Genomic DNA, 22,364 nt, shown 5'->3' with positions numbered 1-22,364 from the left:
ACCCGATCAGAGCCGAATGCGACTTTGATCGGGTGTTCGGCGGCCGTGCAGTTAGAATGGCCGGCTGCCCTCCTGCTCCTTGTAATGACAGCCGAGCGGCTTCTCAGCCGCATCGCTTGATATTACAAGACAGCCGACCGTCGGCTATGGACGCCGGTACCGGGCTGATGTCTAGCTGCAGGCATCACTCCGGTACAGTACTTTCCCGAAATATAATATTGGTAACCTTGGTGGCCGATTCCGATATATCGGGGAAAGGGCAGATCGGCCCTCGATATATCGATCCCTAAATATATATATATACACACACACACACACTGCAAATGTCACTAGCATTTGCACAACTTTTACAAATATTCAAGGCAATTTGTATATTGTTTACCTCCTTTGATCATCAAACTCCATGTAGCCACCATAATGCGCTGGGTTTACTGAATTACGATCACTACTAGATGGAGCTGGCAATCATAGGAAGTAAACACAAATGACCAAAATAATTTGAGACAGCTGTGCAAATTGCCTGAGAATTTGCACATATATAAGCCCAAGCTATCTATAAAGTTGACATTAGAGCTTTCTTTTGGCTCGATCACACCAACTGCATCAGACTACATTGATTGTAGTGGTTTCTGTTCACACAAATATGCTGCATTGGTGTGCACTAAAAACTATTTAGGAACATGTGTGTTTCTGGATACGCCTTGTGTGAAGGCCTAAAAACCTTAAATACCCATGCCAGTGCATGTATATTATTCTATGATGCAAACAAGCCCTTAAGTCATGTTATGACTTTGTTTTGAATAGAGAAGGAAATGGTTAAAATCTTTTTTTATTTTTTTTGGGTGGACTGGAGAGATTTTCATTTACTTCCAGACTCAGAAGCAAAAGGTAGTGAAAGTCTTCTATTGCCGTTAGATACACTTCAAACACTGGGTCAGTGACATTAATAAGGACAGCACAATGCAAACTTACTTTCACATTTCATCCCTTGATGAATGAGACCATATAATAAAGAACCGCAGTGGTCGCAGAAGGTTGGACTGGAGTACGTGTGAGTTTTGAACTTGTGTTTACTTCTCGGATCCTAGAAAAAGAAAAAAACAAATATTACAATAGCAACTAATGAATGACTAAATAAGTGTAGAATTCAGGAACCAGTTAGTCCTACCTAAAAGCCTACAGGAACATTTAAAGGGCTTTTATATACCGAACACAAAAGCGACACAAATCAGCTGCAATAAAATTCAAAGGCATCCATTTATAACACATTTGTGCAAGGAATTTCAGAAATATTTGTGTAAGCTGAACATAATGTTACCATATGTTTTCTAAGAGATGTCCTGTATCATCAGCTCCATCTAGTGGCCAAAATGTAGTAAATGTTTTGCTTTGAAGTATTTTAGACTATACTGCATTTTGGCCACTAGATGGTGTTGATAACACAGGAATTTATCTTAGAAAACAAAACTGACATTTCATTCTGCTTGCACGAATGCTTCTGACATGCGTGCAACAAAAGGTTTTATAAATGGACCACACAGGTTTATACACTGCTCAAAAAAATTAAAGGAACACTTTGAAAACTCATTAAGTCTCAATGGGAAAAAATATCATGCTGGATATCTATACTGATATGGACTGGGTATTGTGTTAGGAACAAAAGAATGCTACATTGTTTAATAGAAAATAAAATGATCAACCTACAGAGGGCGGAATTCAAAAACACCCTGAAAATCAAAGTGAAAACATTATGCAGCAGGCTAGTCCATTTTGCTGAAATGTGGTTGCAGCAACTCAAAATGGTACCAGGCTAATTTGTATGGCCCCCACGTGCTTGTATGCATGCCTGACGTAGGGGCATGCTCCTTTTGAGACCACGGATGGTGTCCTGGGGTATTTCCTACCAGATCTGAACCAGGGCATCACTGAGCTCCTGAATAGGCTGAGGTGCAACCTGGTGGCGTCGGATGGGCAGACACAATGTCCCAGAGGTGTTCTTTTTGATTTAGGTTAGGCAAGCGCAGGTGCCATTCAATGGTATCAATTCCTTCATCCGCCAGGAGCTGGCTGCATACTCTCACCACATGAGGCCAGGCATTGTCGTGCACCAGGAGGAACCCAGGACCCACTGCACCAGCGTAGAGTCTGACAATGGGTTCAGAGTTCATCCCAATACCTAATGGCAGTCAGGGTGCCGTTGTCTAGCCTGTAGAGGTCTGTGTATCCCTCCATGGATATGCCTCCTCAGACCATTACTAACCCACCAAACCGGTCATGTTGAAAGATGTTAAAGGCAGCATAATGTTCGCCATGGCTTCTCCAGACCATTTCACGTCTGTCACATGTGCTCAGGGTGAACTTGCTTATCTGTGAAAAACACAGGGCGCCAGTGGTAGACCTGCCAATTCTGGTGTTCAATGGCAAATGCCACTTGAGCTCCACGGTGCTGGGCAGTGAGCACAGGGCCCACTGGAGGAGGTCGGGCCCTCAGGTCACCCTCATGAAGTCTGTTTCTGATGGTTTGGTCAGAGACATTCACACAAGTGGCCTGCTGGAGGTCATTTTGTAGGCCTCTGGCAGGGCTCATCCTGTTCTTCCTTGCACAAAGGAGAAAATACTGGTCTGCTGATGGGTTAAGGACCTTCTACTGCCCTGTCCATCTCTCCTAGAGTAACTGCCTGTCTTCTGGAATCTCCTCCAAGCTCTTGAGACTGTGCTGGGAGACGCAGCAAACCCTCTGGCAATGGCACGTATTGATGTGCCATCCTGGAGGAGTTGAAATGCCTGTGCAACCTCTATAGGGTCCAGGTATCGCCTCATGCTACCAGTAGTGACACTGACCCTAGCCAAATTGCAAAACTAGTGAAAAACAGTCAGAAAAGAGGAGTAGGGAAAAAATTGTCAGTAGCCTCCAAACTATTCCTGTTTTCAAGGTGGCCTCAGTGTTGTCGATCTAGTGCACCTAATTTCATTAACACCAAAGCAGCTGAAACTGATTAACAACCCCCTCTGCTACTTAACTGACCAGATCAATATTCCAGAAGTGTAAGTGACTTGATGCCTTGTCAGTTTTTTTTCCCCATGTTATCCAATGTGAATATTCTACTTTACCTTCTGATCTGTAGACTTGTCAAGAGGTAAGAGGAAATCTCCCCAAAATGAAGGAAATGCTCACTCAGTTTTTGCTTAAGTGAATGTAAAACGCTGACATGAAATATGAACAAAGCATATCCCTCTATAATGTGTAGTTGTCTCAATTAAAAGCACTAAGTGTCACCATTGTCTGCTGCTTCATTCCTCTATCAGCATGAATCACTTCTGACAAGTTTTCTTGCCAGCGAGAGAAAAAAGGGGAGAAGGGAGGGACCTCCAGCTAACAGCCTCAGCTCTGTTCCTGTGTGCTGTGTAAAGGGGAGTGAGCCTTCCCTCCAATCAGCTCTCAGAGCTCTCCTCACTGAGCTCTGCAGAGTGTAACTTCAGCTGTCCACCCCCTTTCTGAACTCTCATAAAAGCTTTAAAATTCAGCACTTTGAATGGCTGTACAGAAGAAAGGGGTGCAATATATCTAGGAGGATTTCTTTAATCTCTGTGTATCACCTGAGGCCAGTCACTTCACTGGGTATATGTAAGGGTTTACAATCACTTTAGAAAACTGCACCCATTGGAAGTCTTCCCTTCTATTCCTGTTCTGGAGACAAGGCGCACTTTTTTTCTTGGTGACAATGGTTACTAGGACACAGAGGGTGATCTCCCCAGCAGGCACACAGGCAATAAAAACCCTACAGCGGTTCTAACCCTTCCCCACATTCTTTCCTAGAACAAAAACTGGATTTAAATACCTTTTAAAGAATAACTCAATTCTAATGAAAAAGTAAATGGTTAGATTAAAAGAGAAGCAAAGCCAAAGCTTTTTTTTGGCCACACTTCTCATCTGGATCACAGAAGTGCACTTTTACACTCCTAGAATCTGCCGACAGCGGGCTAAAATCCGCTATCCACTGGAGGGGCAGAGCAGAGAGCGGTGATCACCGCTTAAAGCTGACCAGAAATTGCGCCATCATGTGATCGCTCCGTTCTCGAGCTTAGAGCCTGTGGGGGACAGCTGCAACATGGAGGAGAGTATGTGGGTTTGTTTTTGTTTTTTTGATTCCCACACTTCTCCTTTAAAAGCAACCTGTTCAGATAGCACAGGATATGGAAGCTGACCATGCCAACTTATTTTTTATTGTGCACGTTCTTGGACTGTCATCCTTTAAAAGAAAAGTGCTATGAAAGAAATAAACATGGAGGAGGCCATTGCTTCTGAAAATGCTAGTTGTTTGTTTTGTTGACCCTCTATTTTCTTTGAGTCAATGACCTGGAATGAGCATACAGATAAGGACTGCTGACTTTTCTATATAGACTCACTCCTTGGAAGTTCAAAAACTGAAACTGGAAAGTCAGCGTGACAGTCAGGCAACTGAGTTTCTGACCACAACGTGTATCAGATGTCTGGTCAATTTTCTAACTAGCTGGATTGTTTTTTGGTCCGTCTCAATATAGCAAGGATATAATGGTCAGCATAGTCAGGTTACTTAAGCCTATCCATTTCTGCGCTGTATTGAAAATAGAGTAAGAAAAAAAAACTGCAATAGTGAACGTGTAAGAAGGGTCTGATTAGAGGTGGATTCCTGCAGAATAGGACCCCTAGCCACTTACCGCATACTAACGTATATTTACGTCGGCAGACTTTGCGGTTTTATACCGAGGTAATGCCTCTAGCTAGAGACACCATCCCGGTACCATGGTTTAGTGCCAACGGTCGGCTTTCCGTCGGTAATGACCGATGCGGCTCGGGAGCTGCTCGATCGTTACCTGGGTGAGCAGGAGGGGACGTTTCCCCCCCCCCCCTCCCGCCTCCTTCCGTGACTTTGCTCGGGGCTCCCCTCCCACCGGGAGCCCCAAGCACCCAGCCGGCACGTCCGCCGGCTGGATGGAGTCCCGATCAATGCCGGAAACGGCTTCGATCGGGTCTCCGATGACGTAACATGGAGGCGGCGTCCATGACGTCACTTTCGGGTTACTGTGCTGCAAAAGGCGGCAAATTTAAAAAACGGCTGTATGCAAAAACGCCGTTTTCGCCGTTTTGCATACATGAAAGTGTAGTGGAGGGGTCTAGGTTTTAGACCCTCGATCCCTCCATAAAGTGTACCTGTCACTACATATTGGTGTCACAAGGGATGTTTACATTCCTTGTGACAGCAATAAAAGTGATCAGATTTTTTTTTTTTTTTTTTTAAACCTGTAATAAAGTTAAAAAAAAAAAAAAATAAAATAAATAGGAAAAAAAAAAATTTTTAGCAGCCCCGTCACCGTTAGCTCGCGCACAAAAAAAAAAACATATACGGAAGTCGAGCCGCAAATGAAATCGCTGTTCAAATCACACATGTGAGGTATTGCCGCGATTGCCAGAGCGTGGGCAATAATGAAAAAAAAGAGCTACACTCTAACTCTAAACTGGTAACCGTTAAATACATTTAAAGCGTCGCCTATTGAGATCTCTATTGACCGTAGTTTGTCGCCATCCCACCGGGGGGCGCAATTTTAAACCGTCACATGTTGGGTATCTATTTACTCGGCGTGACATCACCTTTCACAATATACAAAAAAAAATGTGCTAAATTTACTGTTTTTTTTTTTATTTAAATGCAGTGAAATTTGATTTTTCAAAATTTTTCCAAAAAAATGGCGTTTTAAAGACCGCTGCGCAAATACCGCATGACAAAAAATATTGCAATGACCGACATTTTATTCTCCAGAGTCTTTGCTAAAAAAATATATATAATGTTTGGGGGTTCTAAGTAGTTTTCTAGGAAAAAATACGGATTTTAACTTGTAAACAAAAAGTGTCCGAAATAGGGCTGGGGCTTAAGTGGCTAGGCAAGGAAGCGGCTGTGGTAATAGAAGCAGAGAAGCCACCTCATTTGCATTGCCTGTGCTGGCATTGCTTACCCCATCAGACACCAACTACACATGCATCCTTCCTTCTGAAGTGACAACCAAGTGCACAGATTTTACCAATTGTGGCATCTTCTGCTTTACTACAGGAGCAAAGAGGGGTTGTAGCTGTGTCTTCTAGAAATCCATTAAAGCCTAGGCTCCTAGGTTTGCTTTGTGGATAATTCAGCTCTGGTCTGCAATTCCTGGTTTGGAAAGGGAGAATATTTAAGGCATGGCCCATGTTGTCTCCTTGTAACAACCTTGAGGACTTCTCGTGCTGCTTCCCTTTGCCTGCATTCCACTCTAAGTACTATAAAACACTCTCCATTTCTCCAGATTTGCCATCAAATCCATTCTTCTCAAAAAGGCACACATGTGGCATCTCTGCTGACCACAATTTTATCTATTTCCCAACTACTGCTGTCAAAACGTCCTTGCTGTTTGTGTCAACAGGTGGTCAAACATAGCCCACATTTTTTTCTCTCATCCATGCTCTGTTCAGTAGCAAGAGTCGGTTCACATTTGTGCGATGCGGGAACGCTGTTAATATACAGCGTGTTCCCACATCGCATCCGCACCCCTGGCAGTTCACACTGCCATATGCGATACGCTGGGGGAGTCAATTAAAAGTTAACGACACCCGCAGATTAGATCACAGTGCATCTGAAAGTTCGTACAGAATCGGATCCCACTAGTGTGAACCACCATGCGATCCGATTCTTCTGCGAACCAAAAAAAAGGATCCTGTGCGTCTTTTAGTGCGATTGCGATGCAAATTCAGCCATACCGGCCCCATCGTTGTGGTGCCGATAATCAGTCGATCTCTAATCCCCCCCCCCCCCAAAGAGAAGAACCGGGTCTCCATGTAAAAAACCCGGAATTCGGGTACTCGGCGCCAAATTAAAAAAACTGACAGCATTCAATTCCTGCAGCTAGAGGCATCACCCTGGTACCTGTGGTCATAGCTGACGGTCGGCTGACTTGTAATGACAAACGATGCGGCTGAGAAGCCGCTCGGCTGTCATTACAAGGAGCGGGAGGGGACGTTCCCCTCCCGCCGCCGAAGAGAAGACCCGGGTCTCCATGTAAAAAACCCGGAAGTGATGTCATGACCCCGGGTAGAGTGCACCTTGACAAGGAAAGGAAGAACCTGACCCTTGATGGAACAGGCCTGAATCACCGTCTGTCTGAACCATCTGGACATGGTCGCAGAGAAAGCGGACAACCCTTTCCAAGGCCCATCCGTAAGCACAAATAGTGACTCCGTAGCTGCCAGGTACACCCTAATCGCCCGGACCACATCCAAGGAATGCAAAGCAATTTCCTTTGGAGGTTTTGGCCCGGGACACAGGGAAGGCTACACAATGTCTTCATTCAAATGAAAAGCAGAGACAACCTGAGGAAGGAAGGAACAACTGACAGGGGCGAAGAACCACCTTATCACTGTGAACCACCAAGTAAGGTGAACGACAGGGTAACGTTGCCAATTTCCGACAACCTGCGCGCAGAGGTGAAAGCCACCAAAAAGGCCACCTTCTGGGACAGTGTAAGCAGGGGAATCTCCCAAAGATTCTCAAAAGGAGGCTTCTGGAGGACTGAGAGCACCAAACTGAGGTCCCAAGGCGGCATCAGAGACCGCACTGGAGGGGTCAAGTGCCTAACTCCCTGAAGAAAAGTATGCACCAAGGAGTATGTGGCCAAGGGCCGTTGAAAGAAGACTGCCAAGACCGACACCTGACCATTGATAGTACTCAACTCCAGTTTCAGCTCAACCCCCTGTTCAAAGAAGGTCAAGATCTGAGCCACCAAAAAAAGAGCGAGGATGAACCTCAAGAGACTCAACCGAGGCAATGTATGTCTTCCATGTACAATGGTAGATCTTCTTGAAGTAGATTCCCTAGTTTTTAACAGCGTTGGAAACACTGACTTAGACAAACCTCTTTCCATCAGCACCTAACATTAAACAGCCAAACCGTAAAAGCCAGCGACTGTAGAGCAGGATGGAAGATTGGTCCCTGGGACAGCAGATCCTCCCTGAAAGGACGCTTCCAAGGAACGTTGGCGGCCAGCCGCACCAGATCAGCGTACCAATCCCGGCGAGGCCAGTCCGCGGCCACTAAGATGACTGGAATCCATTCTGCCCTGAAGTCGTGGCAGAAGCTTGAGAGGGAAGGCGTATATCAGGCAATACTGACCCCACGGGGCCACCAGTGCATCCGTGACGTCCGCCAGAGGATCCCATGACCAAGTCAAAACCTCTGCACCTTTCTGTTGAGCTGGGACGCCAACAGATCCACCTCAGGGATGCCCCACCAGAGACGCAACTGATGAAACCCCTCCGGATGAAGGCACCACTCCCCTTGGTCCAACGCCTGCCGACTGAGGTAATCCGCCTACCAGTTTTCCACCACATAAATTTAGTGTACGGCAGAGAGGGCAGGAGCTAACCATCCTGACCCACCTTAGAATGCCGGCTACCTCCAGAGCTGCCAGAACACTTCTTGTGCCCCTCTGGCAATTGACATAAGCCACAACTCTGGCATTGTCCGATTGAATGTGCACTGGACATCCCTGAAGACGATCCGTCCAATGTTCCAGGCACAGTCTGATTGCTCGAAGTACCAAGACATTGATCGGTTGTCTGGACACTTGCAGTGTGCAGACCCGACTGAGGAGAAATTTTGCCAAGGAAGCCTCCCCAGCCAGACAGGCATCCATGGTGACCACTGTCCAATACAAGGGTAGGAAGGATTTTCACAGCCAAAGCGCCGCAGAATGAAGCTACCATATCAGAGACCCTTTGGTTTGCCGGCTCATCCGGGTCTGATTGTCCAGAGACTGTGGATTCTTCCCCCATTTGGCCAGAATCTCTCTTGCAGGGACCTCACATGGAACTGTACAAACAGACCTGCCCCGAAGATAGACACCATAAGGCCCAGCACCCGCATGCAAGTCCGGAGGGATTACCATCTGCTGGACAGCAGGAGACGAATTACAGCCTGCAATTTCTGTAGTTTGTCCAGAGGAAGGAGCACTCTGGCTAAGGCAGAGTCCAGAGTCAGACCAAGATAGTCCAGCTATGTGGACGGAACCAGAGAAGACTTCTGAAAATTGGTGTAACTATGCTAGCACCAGTACCAACACTTTCGTGAAGACCTGAGGAGCAGAAGCGAGACCAAAAAGTAAAGCCACAAACTGTAATGCTACTCTCCCACGGCAGAGCGGAGGAAGCGCTGGAGACCGACACATATTGGAATGTGAAGGTAAGCGTCGATGTAGGCAAGAAAAATCCCTCTGACGCAGGGAAGCCATCAACGTCCGAACGGACTCCATTCTGAACTTCTGCACCCGCACAAAGCAGTTCAGCACCTTGAGGTCCAGAATTGGACGCACCTTGCGTTCCTTCCTGGGGACTGTAAACAGGTTTGAGTAAAAACTCCTGAAAACATTCCGAAGTCGGAACCATCACCCTTTAAAGTAAAAGGACTTGCACCGCCCCAAAAAGAGCCTATAAGCGGACCGCAGACAGTCGCACGTTTTAAGAAAGAACCTTACCAGGGGGTAAGAAAAAAACTCAATCTTGCAGCCAAACCGAATGACCTTGTGGACCCATGTGACTTGTACCAGGAGAGTCCACGGGTCCGGAAACCAGCGAAGATGTCCCCCACCCCAGATACGAGTGGGGTGCACATTTATGCTAAAGGGGCCTTGTCCGTGGGTCTTGAGAAGCCCGCTCTTGACTTGCCAGACCAAGTTTGCTTGGATCCACCAGAGGAGGCCCAAAAGGGCTCCGATCCCTTGTCAGTCGAACCTGAGGGATGAAAAAAAAACTTCTTAAGAGCCGAGGACCCACGTCTACGAGAAGGGTCCTTGCCCTTAGTAGCTGCAGAAGAAAGGTACTACCCCCCCCACCCATGAGACTTGATGTCATCCAGGGTAGCACCAAACAAGCAATCTCCTTGAAAGGGAAGATCAGTCAAAAGGCTCAGCAAAGGCTACTCCCCGTCCAGATCATGGCGCAAAAGCCTAGCCCATTCGGTCAGAGTGCTACACCAGGGCAATGGTGAATATTGGCCTCAGTGCCGAACCAGCCAGGGTGTACATATTGGGGGCCACAGCCTCCGCCTTCCTCTCAGCCGAGTCCTTAAAGGCCGTGGACTCTTCAACCGGAATCATGGTTGCCTCGTTCCATCTGGAAACCAGAGGGTCCACCACCAGTGGAACAGTCCACTTCTTTAGAAGGGACTCCTCATAGGGGTATTGTTTTGGTCGTCCCAACTATTTAGTGACAATTCTGTCAAAATAGTAGCGGAAAGGGAACACCTTTTACGCTCTGGATGGCTTGTGAATGCCAATGGGAACCTGTGCCTCCGCAGCAGGTTCAGCTGTGTCCTCCATCTTTAGGGTCTCACGCACAGCTACAATCAGTGAGTCCACCAGTGCCTTTTCGTACGCGGTTGCAGAAGTGGAGGATTCCTCCTCACTATCTGAGGATTTATGGTGCGTGGCCACAGACCCAACAGGGTGACCCACGTCGGCCGAATCAGATTCAGGATCTGATGAGACTGATGAGGCAGGGGGGAAAGCGGGGGGCGCTTTTTGCCGGCCCATCGCCCAAAAGCCACCTCCCCCTGAGACACCAAGGACTCTGACTGCCGTTGGTGCATTGATGGATGGGACTCAGAGGGCCCCGAAGCCTCAGAGAGGGGATCAGGTGGGGACTGGGGAGATGTGCACTAAAAAAACTCCATGAATCACCAGGGGGACCCCACAAAAAAGTGTAACACACTGCTAAGGGACAACCCCCACTGCTCTGGCAGCCCACCCGGTTGCCAGTCACAGAGCACCAATCTATCCTGAGTAGAGAGGGAGAGGACCCCACCAGACTCACCACCCCGCAGAAACCAGGCACCGCAGCTACCAGGAGAATCTGCACTGTACGAACGGCGATCAGGAAACAAAAGATCCAGGAGTCTGCACCAGGGGATGAGGAGGGGCTCCCACCGCCCAGAAGGCTCCACAAAAAAATGGCCGCCGGACTACACAAACATGGCCGCCATGCATTAAGCACACAAGCTACAAGGAAACGGCGGCACCACGAGGCTCCCTGGGACCCAGAAAGGATCCCTAGACCTCAGAAAATGGGGCAGGCAGGAAGTGGGGGCCCCTGGCAGCAGCCTCCATCAGGTAAAGCCCCCCCCACTCAGCTGATCACCCGGTCGCCGGCGGCGCACCCCCCGTCCTTATCGCCAGCACAACACCCTGCCCCCACCCCAGGCAGTGAACCAGGCCACAGCCCCCGCGTCAGTAAAGGAGGGGGGGAGGGGCGATATGGCCCACAGGGACCACCAGACCAGCGAGGGGGTGCCTAACGGGAAGGAAAGGAACCCAGGGATCCGACCGTCCCATAGAGGGGCCCAAGTCCACCCCAAAACCCTCCAGGGTGAGAGGGGGGACAGTCTCTTACCATATCAGGAACAAAGCAGGCACCGCTCCAGACAGAACCTCCTCTCCATCAAAATGGGGACTGTCGGAAAGGAGGAATGCTGCGACTCGGGCCGAGATTCGGTCGTATGCAACCTCATGAGGCGTTTAACTCGCAGGCCAGCCCCCATCCGGTGGGGTTATGTCGCCGCAAACCTAGCGCGCTCACTGGCCAGGCTGGGGTGACCAATGGATCTAGATTATGTAGCCCGTCACCCAGTCCGGCAGTTAATTGTAGATCTCACGGGTAAAAAACCAGGAGAAAAAAAATTCTATCTAGAAAGAAAAAATTGCCAGGACTAGAGATCCCAGCAAGGAACTAGGTCTTTACTCCTGACTAGGCACAAAAAAAAAAAATAGAGTACCTATAAGAGAGAGAGAGAGAATGAGAATACCCCCTGGGACTGCCTATAGGCGTAGCCAGACTTTTTCTCTGCCTAGTGTCCTACTCCTGTAGGGGGCAGTATAACTAAATGGTTAAGAAGATCAGGAGCTGTGCTCGTCAATGAACGAAAGAGAAATAGTGGAAATTTAGTAGACAAAATTATTTTGGTCGACGAAATTAACACTGCTATGTTGGGCCAAAAGTACCTGTACCGTTTCAAAAATCGCACTGCATCAAGTTGTACTGATGTGAACGGTTTTGTTGTACATAATTGCAAACACTCGTGGAAGCCGCCGTGACCATGTCGAGGCTCTTCTGTTTACTAAGGTCCTAACTCTAAAGTTTCTTTTGAGTCTCTCCAAATTAAAGCAAATACAGCAGTGGATAAATCAAGAGCAGGTTTGCCTGGAGGGAGCCCACTCCTCGTTAATGGCACAGGAACACACTGGATGCCCACCAAGGGCTCAATGGTAGCTGAAGGCATCAAATGTGACCCCACACCAAATCAGCGAACAGGCTATACCAAAATATGGCAACCCCCCAATTATAAGCAGGCTTTAGGGAGGAGTGGGTTCCCTCCAGGCCTGCCCTTGGTTTATCCACTGCTATATGTGCTCTCAAAGTATCTAGAAGTTAAGACTGCCAAATATAGAGGAGCCTTGACAAAGTCACTGTGGCTTCCACATATATCTGCAAATGTGTGCAACAAAAGTGTTTTAACATGGATTGTTAGACACGGTCAGTTTGGTTTGTTTGCAGACTACCTGGTACATGTGCTGAGAAATGTCTGTCATGTGCTTTGCCCTTCCATGTGCAGCTTACTGCAAAAGCTAGTTATAAATGGGGCGGTTGTCTTCTTTATGTACTGATGTGAACAGGCACTATAGAGAATGTTGTGCTTTCCGCTGTCATGGATTGCAGAGAAATCGCACTAGTGTGAACAGTAACCTTAGAACATAATCTAAACTTAAGATTCTCAAACCCATTTAACTCGTATGTGATTATGTTATCATAAAGATATTTTAGTCCTGGTATGACCTCACTTTGTACAGTGCTGAAAAGGGGACAGTGCTAAAAAATTCAATCAAAAGCTGGAGAGGCACAGGTAGAAAACATGAAAAGGTCACATTAACGTTTTTCTCCATCCTGCATCAATTGCTAACCATCTGGCATAGACAGGAAAAAATGACACCATCTGCCAGGAGCCTGGCACTAGCACAGTCACTTAATGTAACAGATTCTCAATTACACAGGAGGGGAAGCGTCACAAAGTGCTCTGGATTGGCAATTAACCAGCTCTGTACGCTTCCATCTATGGCAGTCAGGGCTTCATTATAGGGCTCTTTGAAGAGCTCTGATTGGAAGACATTTCAATTTCATTTCCATTTGGAGGGGAAGATGAGGTGACGGCAGTCCTTTCATTTTCGAATGAGGAAGAGATGCAGCAAATTGTTCCCCCAGATACGGAAATAAGTGATGAGGGGAGCTGATGGAGACAAGACGCATCTGACCATATTCTACAGATGTCTGACACTGAGCTAATCGAATATCTCAACTATGGGCCTTATGAACTTCGGTCTCTAAAGAATGCATTCAAAGCATAAAACAGGAGCAGCAAGCCAATAGGTTCAAGAGTTCAAAATGTTCTAATGGTTCTTCAGAAACATCACACAAAACAGTCAACATATTTAAGGGCCCACAAGTATGAATAAACACCACAAAAAGCCATCTTTTGCTCATCTCTTATTTAAAAGTAAGATTGGTAGTTAAAAAAACTCCCCTTGCAACAAGCTCGTATCCTTTGGTTCTGTGGCTACCCCATATAGAGAATAGTTGGTAATTTTTCCTGTGTATTTCTATTTTACATGTCAGTTAACATTCCTAATTTTTCTGTGAAAGGTTGTGAGAGGTTTGGGCATTGGCCACAAAGCTGGATTGCCAAACACTTTCAGAAAGCAGAAGATAAGCCTTTAATACTTCAACTGCAAAATCTCCCTGCCATATATCTACCGCTCCCTTCCTATCCAACAGGCAGTTCCTGCCCACCCATGTGTGTTCTAGCTCAGTAGTCTCCAAACTGTGACCCTTTGCTTGCCTTTATCCAGCCCTCGGGGCACCATTCCTCCCACTGACACCAACGATGGGGCACTATTCCTCTCAATGACACCAACGATGGGGCACTATTCCTCTCAATGACACCAACAATGGGGCACTAGTCCTCTCAATGACACCAACAATGGGGCACTATTCCTCCCAATGACCCCAAAGATGGGGCACTATTCCTCCCAATGACATCAAAGATGGGGCACTATTGCTCCTAATGACAATGGGCACTATTCCTTCCAATGACAACAATGGGGTACTATTCCTCTCAATTACACCAACAATGGAGCATTATTCCTCAAATATCAATGACAGGGCACTATACCCATCCCTATTGACCAGAGGTGCTATGTCTTTTTTTTTTAATTACTCCCACTGATTACCAAGTCAGAGGCATTGTTTCCTCTCACTATCGCATTTTCTGTTACTGGAGACCATAGCCTGGCCCTCCCTAATGTCTGAAGGACAATACATTGGCCCTTTGTTTAGAAAATTTGGAGACGGCTAGGCGTGGCCGGGATGTAGACGGCGCCGGACGTGTCTTCTCAGAGCTCCTCACCATCCTGACATTATCCGGCTCCATCCACGGCCCCTGTGCCTCGGATCACGGCGGTTTTGCCCTGCTCCACATCGGGCAAAGGAGGGGCACGAATGCCGGGGAGAAAATCCGGGGTTTCTACACCGACCCCGCGGCCTCAACGATCGGTACCGCCGCGAGGCGTGAAAGCGGCCGCCGCCATCTTGAAAGTGCAGGCCTCTTCTTCTCCATCTGCAGCCACAGGCACCCGAGCCTCCTCACAGTCGGGGACGATGTCTGCGGGGGCTGGGAACCCTCTTCTGGAACATCCGCTGGACGCAGGTACTGAGGGGTCATCGCGGGGGACCGCTGGACAGGCTGGGGGGTCACCTGGAGGGGGGGATATCACCGCTCCCATCCTGGCGGCTATAGACGCTTCTAAAACTGCCCTAATGCTCCGGATTGATCACCTGGCCTCTGAATGCACCCTGATCCACCATGATTTGGATAAATTCAGGGGGCGCCTGACAGAGGCTGAAGGCCGTGTATCTGAGGTGGAGGATGTCACCGCTTCCCATTCGGCACAACTCATTGCTTTGCAGGCCCAGGTGAATGCTATGGCAGACAAAATGGAGGATGCTGAGAATCGGCAGCGTCGCAACAATATCAGGGTGGTTGGCTTGCCGGAGAAGGCTGAGGGGTCTAATTCTACACTGTTTGTTGAGAAATTCTTTTGTGATTTACTCAAGTTGCCTCCCCCTCCCCCGACCTACGTGGTGGAAAGGGCCCATAGGGTTCCCACAGGGCCCAGGCCGCCCGGGGCCCCCCCGCGCCCCTTTTTGGTCCGTTTTTTTAACTTCCGTGACAGGGACCGCATTCTCTCTGAAGCCAGGAGACAGGAGGAGTTGCTGTTTGAGAACAGTAAGATAATGCTATTTCCTGATTTCTCTGTGGAAACGCAGAAAAAGCGCAGATCGTTTACTGAAGTGCGCAAAATCCTGAGGAACAAGGGCCTGAAGTATGGCATGATGTACCCGAGCCGCCTGCGTGTGGATTACAAAGGAACTGTCCTGTTCTTCGATTCGGCTGGAGAGGCTGCAGACTGGTTGGAATCTATTTAATCTCCTATTGTGCACCCGCTCTCCAGGATGGCATGAGACTTTTGGGGCCCTGCTTCTCTGTGCCCCCCTTTTTTTGAGGATCCTGTCTTCACACACTCTGGCTCCTCCATGGCTAATGGGGGGGCATTTACAGTACCTGCATTGATGATCCTGCCATGAAGCTTCCTGGATTGCCCTGGGCTGGATCCTTGTTTCTGTCCCTGGGGTTGTGGAGTGGGCTACAGTTTATTGGAGCTCTGTGTACTACACGTCGTTGAACTTGACTTTTCTTTTTTCAGCTTATTTTCTTGCTTTTTACAATTTTTGTTTTTGTTTTTTTTTTTTTCCCTTTTTTGGGACTGACGATCTGCCAGCTCCCTTTTTTGGGGCTACCTCTGGCGGACTCGAGTAACGCCGGCTGCGGTTCTATGTTGCAGCCATGCCTTTAAATTTTTTGCCGGGTTTTGGGAATAGGCTGGATACCCTGTTGCACTTTTTTTTGTTTCAGGTTTGGGTATCACAGCAGGGATGTTGTTGTTTTAGGCTCCAGGCTCCATCCGGTGGTCATTGTCTATTTTTCTTATGTATATGTATTGCTGCATGTCTGGATGGAGCTGGAGGATCGGGTTGGTCCTCGGGCTGTGCTTGGTCCTCTGGCTTCCTCCTGCTATATGCCCCTCTGCTGTTCTATGGCTGAGCTGCTTAAGATTATGTCATGGAATGTGCGAGGTCTCAATGACAAGGTGAAACGCACGGCTATATTTCGGTATATTAAAATTGTACAACCCCATGTTATCCTCCTCCAGGGGACGCATTTGGATGGCAGCAGGGTGCTTGCCTTGAAGAGGCCTTGGATTCAGAGGATCTTCAACGCCACATACTCCACGTATGCCCGTGGGGTATCCATTTTGCTTGGTAGGAATGCACCCTGCTCGATTCAAAAGGTGATTACGGATCCTGGCGGACGATATGTTATTGTTCTCCTCGAGTTATTTCACCGGCAGGTGGTTCTGGTGAGTGTATACTTACCTCCCCCGTTCCACTCCCAGGTTCTGGTGGATCTCCTGGTGACCCTGGCCCCTTATATGCACCTTCCTCTTATCATGGCCGGGGATTTCAATGCTGTTCTGGACGGTGGACTGGACTCCTCTAACCCGGGTAGACTGTCATCCCCTGAACTTGTGTCATGGTCTTCCGCGGCTCAGCTTACGGAGCTGTGGCGCTGGAAAAATCCTGGGGTGCGTGGCTACTCCTGCTGGTCTGGGGTGCACAGAACGGCGTCCAGAATAGATCTGGCTTTTGCTAATGGGTCTTGTCTTCCCTTGGTCCAGGATGCCACCTATTTGGCGGGGGGTCTTTCAGATCACAACCCACTGCTACTGACTCTGCGGGTGGGGGCAGGTGGGACCAGGGGTGCTTGGCGCCTATCGCCGGGGTGGCTGCAGACTGAAAAGGTGATGCAGCAGGTGGAGCCCCACATGCCTGCATATTGGGAGGATCATGCCTCGTCCACGGCTGGGGTGGTCCTGTGGGATGCTTTCAAGGCGGTCATGCGGGGTCATTACATCTCTGCGATTAAGACGTCCCGTAGGGAGGCTAATGCTGATAGAGAGGCTGTTCTGCTGGAGGTCCGTAGGTTGGAGGAGGAATACTCGGCTTCTCCGGGACCGGCGGCCTATGCGGCCCTGGAGGAGGCCAGAAGGCGTTTGGCCTTATTGGATACTGATTTTGCGCATGCCAATCTTACACATAGAGCGGAGTCGCTTTTTGAGAAGGGGGACAAAAATGGTAAGCTGTTGGCTTTTTTGGTGGCAGACCAGAGGGCTTCGGTAAGTGTTCCATGTATCAGGTCTGGTTCGGGGGAAGTGGTTAGGGACCCGGGGGAGATCTCCCGGGTCTTTGTGGATTACTACTCTGACACCTATTTGCCTCTGCCTGCCTACGATCTGGGGGAGTTGGAGCGCCTTTTATCTGGGTTGCCGATTCCGGTCTTGGAGGGCGAGGACAGTGCATGGTTGGATAATGACATAATGTTGAAGGAAATTGAAAAAGCCATCTCGTCCTTCCCCCCCAATAAGTCGCCGGGCCCTGATGGATTCCCGGCGGAGTGGTATCGGCAGTATTCGGACTCCTTCGCTCCCAGGCTCCAGGCTCTGTATGCTGCGTGTTTCGATCAGGGGGCCCTGCCGGACTCTATGCTCGAGGCATATGTTGTTCTTCTGCCCAAGCCGGGTAAGGACCACACCCTGTGTTCCTCCTATCGCCCCATTGCCCTGCTCAATGTGGATCTCAAGATACTCACGAAGGTCTTGGCTACTAGGCTGGCTGTGGTCCTGCCCTCCCTGGTGGACATTGATCAGACCGGATTCATGTCGGGCAAGTCCACGGACACCAACCTTAGACGCCTGTTTACACATTTGCAGGTGTCGCATGCCTCTGTTGGCACTAGAGTGGTGGTGTCGCTGGACATTGCCAAGGCCTTCGACACGGTGGATTGGGTCTACATGGGGGTGGTGCTGCGGAGTATGGGATTTGGTCCTAAATTTTGTAAGTGGATTTCCCTCCTGTATTCTTCCCCGCGTATGGCGTTGAAGATCGGTTCCACCCTATCTCCCTTTTTTGGGGTGGGTAGGGGGACTAGACAGGGCTGCCCTCTTTCGCCCTTTCTGTTCTCCCTGATGATCGAACCCCTGGCTATTGCGTTGCGAGCATCTCCAGAGGTGGGGGCGCTGGAAGTGGGCTCCATTAAGGAGTGCCTGGCGCTCTATGCGGATGATATGCTTTTGTTTTTGAAAGATCCTAATGTTTCCCTGCGGGCGGTCTTCCATATCCTTGACACTTTTGCTAAGTTTTCTGGCCTACGGGTTAATTGGGATAAATCCACCATGCTCCCCATTGATCCTGGTGCTATTGCTGCAGCGGATGGGGCGTTGCCTTTGAAATGGGTGACTGAGTTCACATACCTGGGAGTCAGGGTGTCGGCGAGAGTGGCTGACTATCTCAGTCTGAATCTTCTCCCATTGCTGGAGGTCTTTAAACACAGGGCGGAGGTGTGGCGCGACTTACCTTTGTCGGTTCTGGGGCGCATTAATTTGGTAAAGATGAAACTCCTCCCTGTCTTTCTGTATTTCCTTAGGAACTCGCCGGTGTGGGTTCCACGGTCGTTCTTCCGTCGCGTTCATGGCCTGATAGGTTCCTTTATTTGGGGTAACTCCCCTCCTAGAATTGGCATGCAAGTGTTACAGGAGCCCTGGGGTCAGGGGGGATTGGCTTTGCCTGATCTTTATAAATATTTCCTGGCCGGGCAGGGAGTGGTGGCGCGGCGCTGGCTTATGGGGGACGATGGGGATTCCGCCACGGTGCTGGAGGCGGCTGTTTTGGGCTCCTACGAGAGTCTTCGGCTTCTGCTGCATCGGGGGTCCAGGGCTAAATTTCAGCTGACAGGGAATATGCGCTCTACCATCAAGGCCTGGGACCATATGCTGATGCTGGTGGAGCCGGGGGTTACTAGTGTATCCCCGGCCTCCCCATTGTGGTGGAACCCCAAGTTTCCTCATTTTGCTTCGATCCCTGATCCCGCCATCTGGGCCGTCAAGGGGGTTAAATTGTTGGGGGACATTGTCTCTGGTGGGGAGTTGTGCACCTTCGATGCCTTGAAGGTGCGTTACGATCTACCCAATAAATATTTTTTTCGTTATCTTCAGCTCCGCCATGCATTTGTGGCACAGTTTGGGTCCCCCCGGGTTGTGCTTAAAACTTCAGCTCTTGAAGTGGCGTTACAGGCGACGGATATGCGGAAGCCCCTCTCGGAGTTGTACAGGGAATTGTTCGCCACCACTCCGCCGGCGGTGCGTAGGTGTCGGGAACGCTGGGTGGGGGAGGTGCCTGACCTGGATGGTGATGACTGGGATGATATGTGGAGTTCGCCCTTTGCTTACCTGGTCTCTGCAAGGGACCGCCTTATTCACTTTAAATTTCTACATCGGATCTATTACACGCCGGCGAGGTTGGCACGTATTTATCCGACGACCTCGGCGGAGTGCTGGCGTTGTTCGCATTCTCCGGCGGACTTCAGCCACATCTTCTGGGGGTGCCCGGTGGTCAAGGACTATTGGGCAGCCGTCTTGGATTGCATCGTGGAGGTGGTTAAGATTCCGGTCCCCTGCTCCGTGGAGGTCTGTCTTTTGGGGTTGGTGGATGGCGTGGCCCCCGCGAGGGCAGTTCGTACTCTGATCAGTCTACTTCTTTTCTATGCTCGCAAGGCTCTGCTCTTACACTGGAAAAGTCCCTTGGCTCCCACGATCCTCTTTTGGAAAGGCTTAGTTAATAAAGTGACTCCGCTCTACAAGGCTACGTATCTCAGTAGGGGATGTCCTCGCAAGTTTGGTAAAGTGTGGAAAATATGGCTAGACTCCCCAGCCTCGACCTCCGTGGCTCAGCTTTGAGGTTTTATGGGATCCTGTTCGGGGTCATCTAGGGGGGGGGGGTGGTCGTGCCAGTTGATGATGCTCTCCAACTCGCTGGGTGCTAGCTGCATGTGTTGAGGTCTCTCAGGTTTTTGAATACGGCATGGGGTTACTGAATGCGGGTACTGTACTGTGCTAATGTCTGTGTTTGATGACCTTGCTCCTTGGTAGATGGAGCGGACTTGGGGGGTATTTTTATTGCTGCTAGATGCTTTGTTTTTGTGATGGACGCGCTGGGTGGAGCCTGGAGGGGGGGGGTGGGATGGGGGGGGTTGACCTGTTGTCCTTGGTTGTAAATGTTGCCCTGCGTGGCAGTGTATTGCCTGTTTATGTGTGCAAAAGTTCAATAAAAACAAATTTTCAAAAAAAAAAAAGAAAATTTGGAGACACTTGTTCTAACTCATTCTGTTACCGTCTCCATAATAAAAAATAAAAAAATCCAGCAGAGAAAGTGGAAGCCCATCATAATGAACACAGCAGAGATTTCACCAACACAACCCCTGAGAGGTATAAGATACTGTTTGGTAGTTTCTCTCTCTAGCATCTACCAAGAAAAAAAAAAAGATTCAACTTTAAGTGTAGATTTATCTTTTAGGGTTTCCTTGGGGTTTTCTAAAATCTAAAACTATTAACCTAATAAGATCACATCATTTTTCTAGAATGATTAAAGGTCGATGCTACACGTGCCTTTGAAAATTGTTGGCAAATGTTATCCAGAGAACCAAGGAACACAAAGTTTACAAGGCTGATTCAGTCCATATCTTCTTTTTTGGCAGGCCACTTAACTGGACAGTCTAAGTTCTAAAATTTAAGGTTAGAAGCAGATGGGATGATTGGGTTTCATGGTTTTTCACAGCAAATGGTTATAACTGATGAATTTCTTAGAGATCTACAGCAGCCATCAATCATAACACACCAAGGACTATCAATCTAGAGTCCTTCCTTTATAGGGCAGTAAAGCAAACAGCCCGATTTATCATGGTCTTACATTCTGCTGTGGGTTTCGTAACCAAACTCCAGGCAAGAAGATGTAAGCCACAGTGTCTAGAGTAAACAAGTAATTTGTTCCATTCACGGTCTTAGAAGGGAGACAAATGACAGACTTTTGTCCAGGGAAAAGGCTTTAGGTGCAATCTACATGCTTTTGCAAAACTGTAAATGCCACTCGGCAGGATCAACTCGATCGATTTAAATGGTTTTATTTTATTCAAACATAAGGCTGAATTTAAGTGAAACTATCAGGCATTTTAAATTTCTTAAAGCTCATTAAATTTAGAATTTAAATCTACCCCAACCCCCAGATTCCAGCTGACAAGCCAGGTACCGAGTCCCAGGGTTTTCCTTCTTGTCTGTATTGCCCACATCTTTTCCTTGTGGCAGAGGTGCTTCCCACTGACTTCCAAGGGTTTCCAACCAGGTAATATGAAGCTCAACCAAGAACTGGCACTCACCTGAAAAAAACAATACAACCACAAAGAGGACAAGGTCCTCTAAACAACAGCCTTCAAAACCTTGTGGCCAAAAAAGCATCCGCAGATGCCAACACATCCACTTTATAAAAATTTTGTGAAAGTGTGCACAGATGACCAGGCGGCTGCCTTGCAAACCTACATCACTAATGCCTGATGACAGAAGGCCCAGAAGGCACTAAGTGCCTGAGTAAAGTGTGCCTTAACAGGGACAGCAGGAACCTGACCCTTGATTGAATAGGCTTGAACCACTGTCTGTCTCATCCATCTGGAAATGGTCGCAGCAGAAGTGGCCAACCCTTTCCGAGGTCCACCAGTGAGTACAAATAGGGAGTCTGACTTCCTAAAAGACTCCGTAGCTTCCAGGTACATCCTGATTGCCCGAACCACATACAGGGAATGCAAGGCAATTTCCTTAGGATGTTTAGGCCTGGGACATAGGGAAGGCAACACCATGTCTTCATTCAAATGGAAATCAAACGACCTTGGAAGGAACGACAGACAGGGATGAACCACCTTATCTCTGTGAACCACCAGGTAAGGTGAACAACAAGACAACGCCGCCAGCTCCAACACCCTGTGCCCAGAAGTACTAGCCACCAAAAAGGCCCCCCTTCTGGGACATCGTAAGCAGAGGAGCCTCCTGAATATTTTCCAAGGTAGGTTTCTGGAGAACTGACAGCACCAAATTGAGGTCCCATGGTGGCAATGGAGACCGCACTGGAGGAGCCAAGTGTCAAACTCCCTGGATAAAGTACGCACCAAATAATGTATGGCCAATGGATGTTGAAAGAAAACCACCAAAGCCGAAATCTGGCCCTTGCTGGTACTTAAGGCCAGGCAATGCTCAACCCCCCGTTG

The 22,364-nt window shown here is 48.6% G+C and overlaps 1 protein-coding gene across 1 annotated transcript in view; it reads right to left on the bottom strand.

Moving 5' to 3' along the window:
- Positions 1-22,364, bottom strand: part of PRKCB (protein kinase C beta) — a 394,269-nt gene that overhangs the window by 121,303 nt on the left and 250,602 nt on the right. The window contains exon 4 of the mRNA XM_082260216.1: positions 973-1,084. Within this exon, the coding sequence (XP_082116342.1) occupies positions 973-1,084 (112 nt within the window). The remainder of the gene's footprint in view (positions 1-972; positions 1,085-22,364) is intronic.

This window comes from Pelophylax lessonae, assembly GCF_965119305.1.
Source record: "Pelophylax lessonae genome assembly, chromosome: 6".
Lineage (NCBI taxonomy): Eukaryota > Metazoa > Chordata > Amphibia > Anura > Ranidae > Pelophylax > Pelophylax lessonae.
Note: the sequence above shows the minus strand (reverse complement) of the source record. Positions and strands in the feature narration are given on the sequence as shown.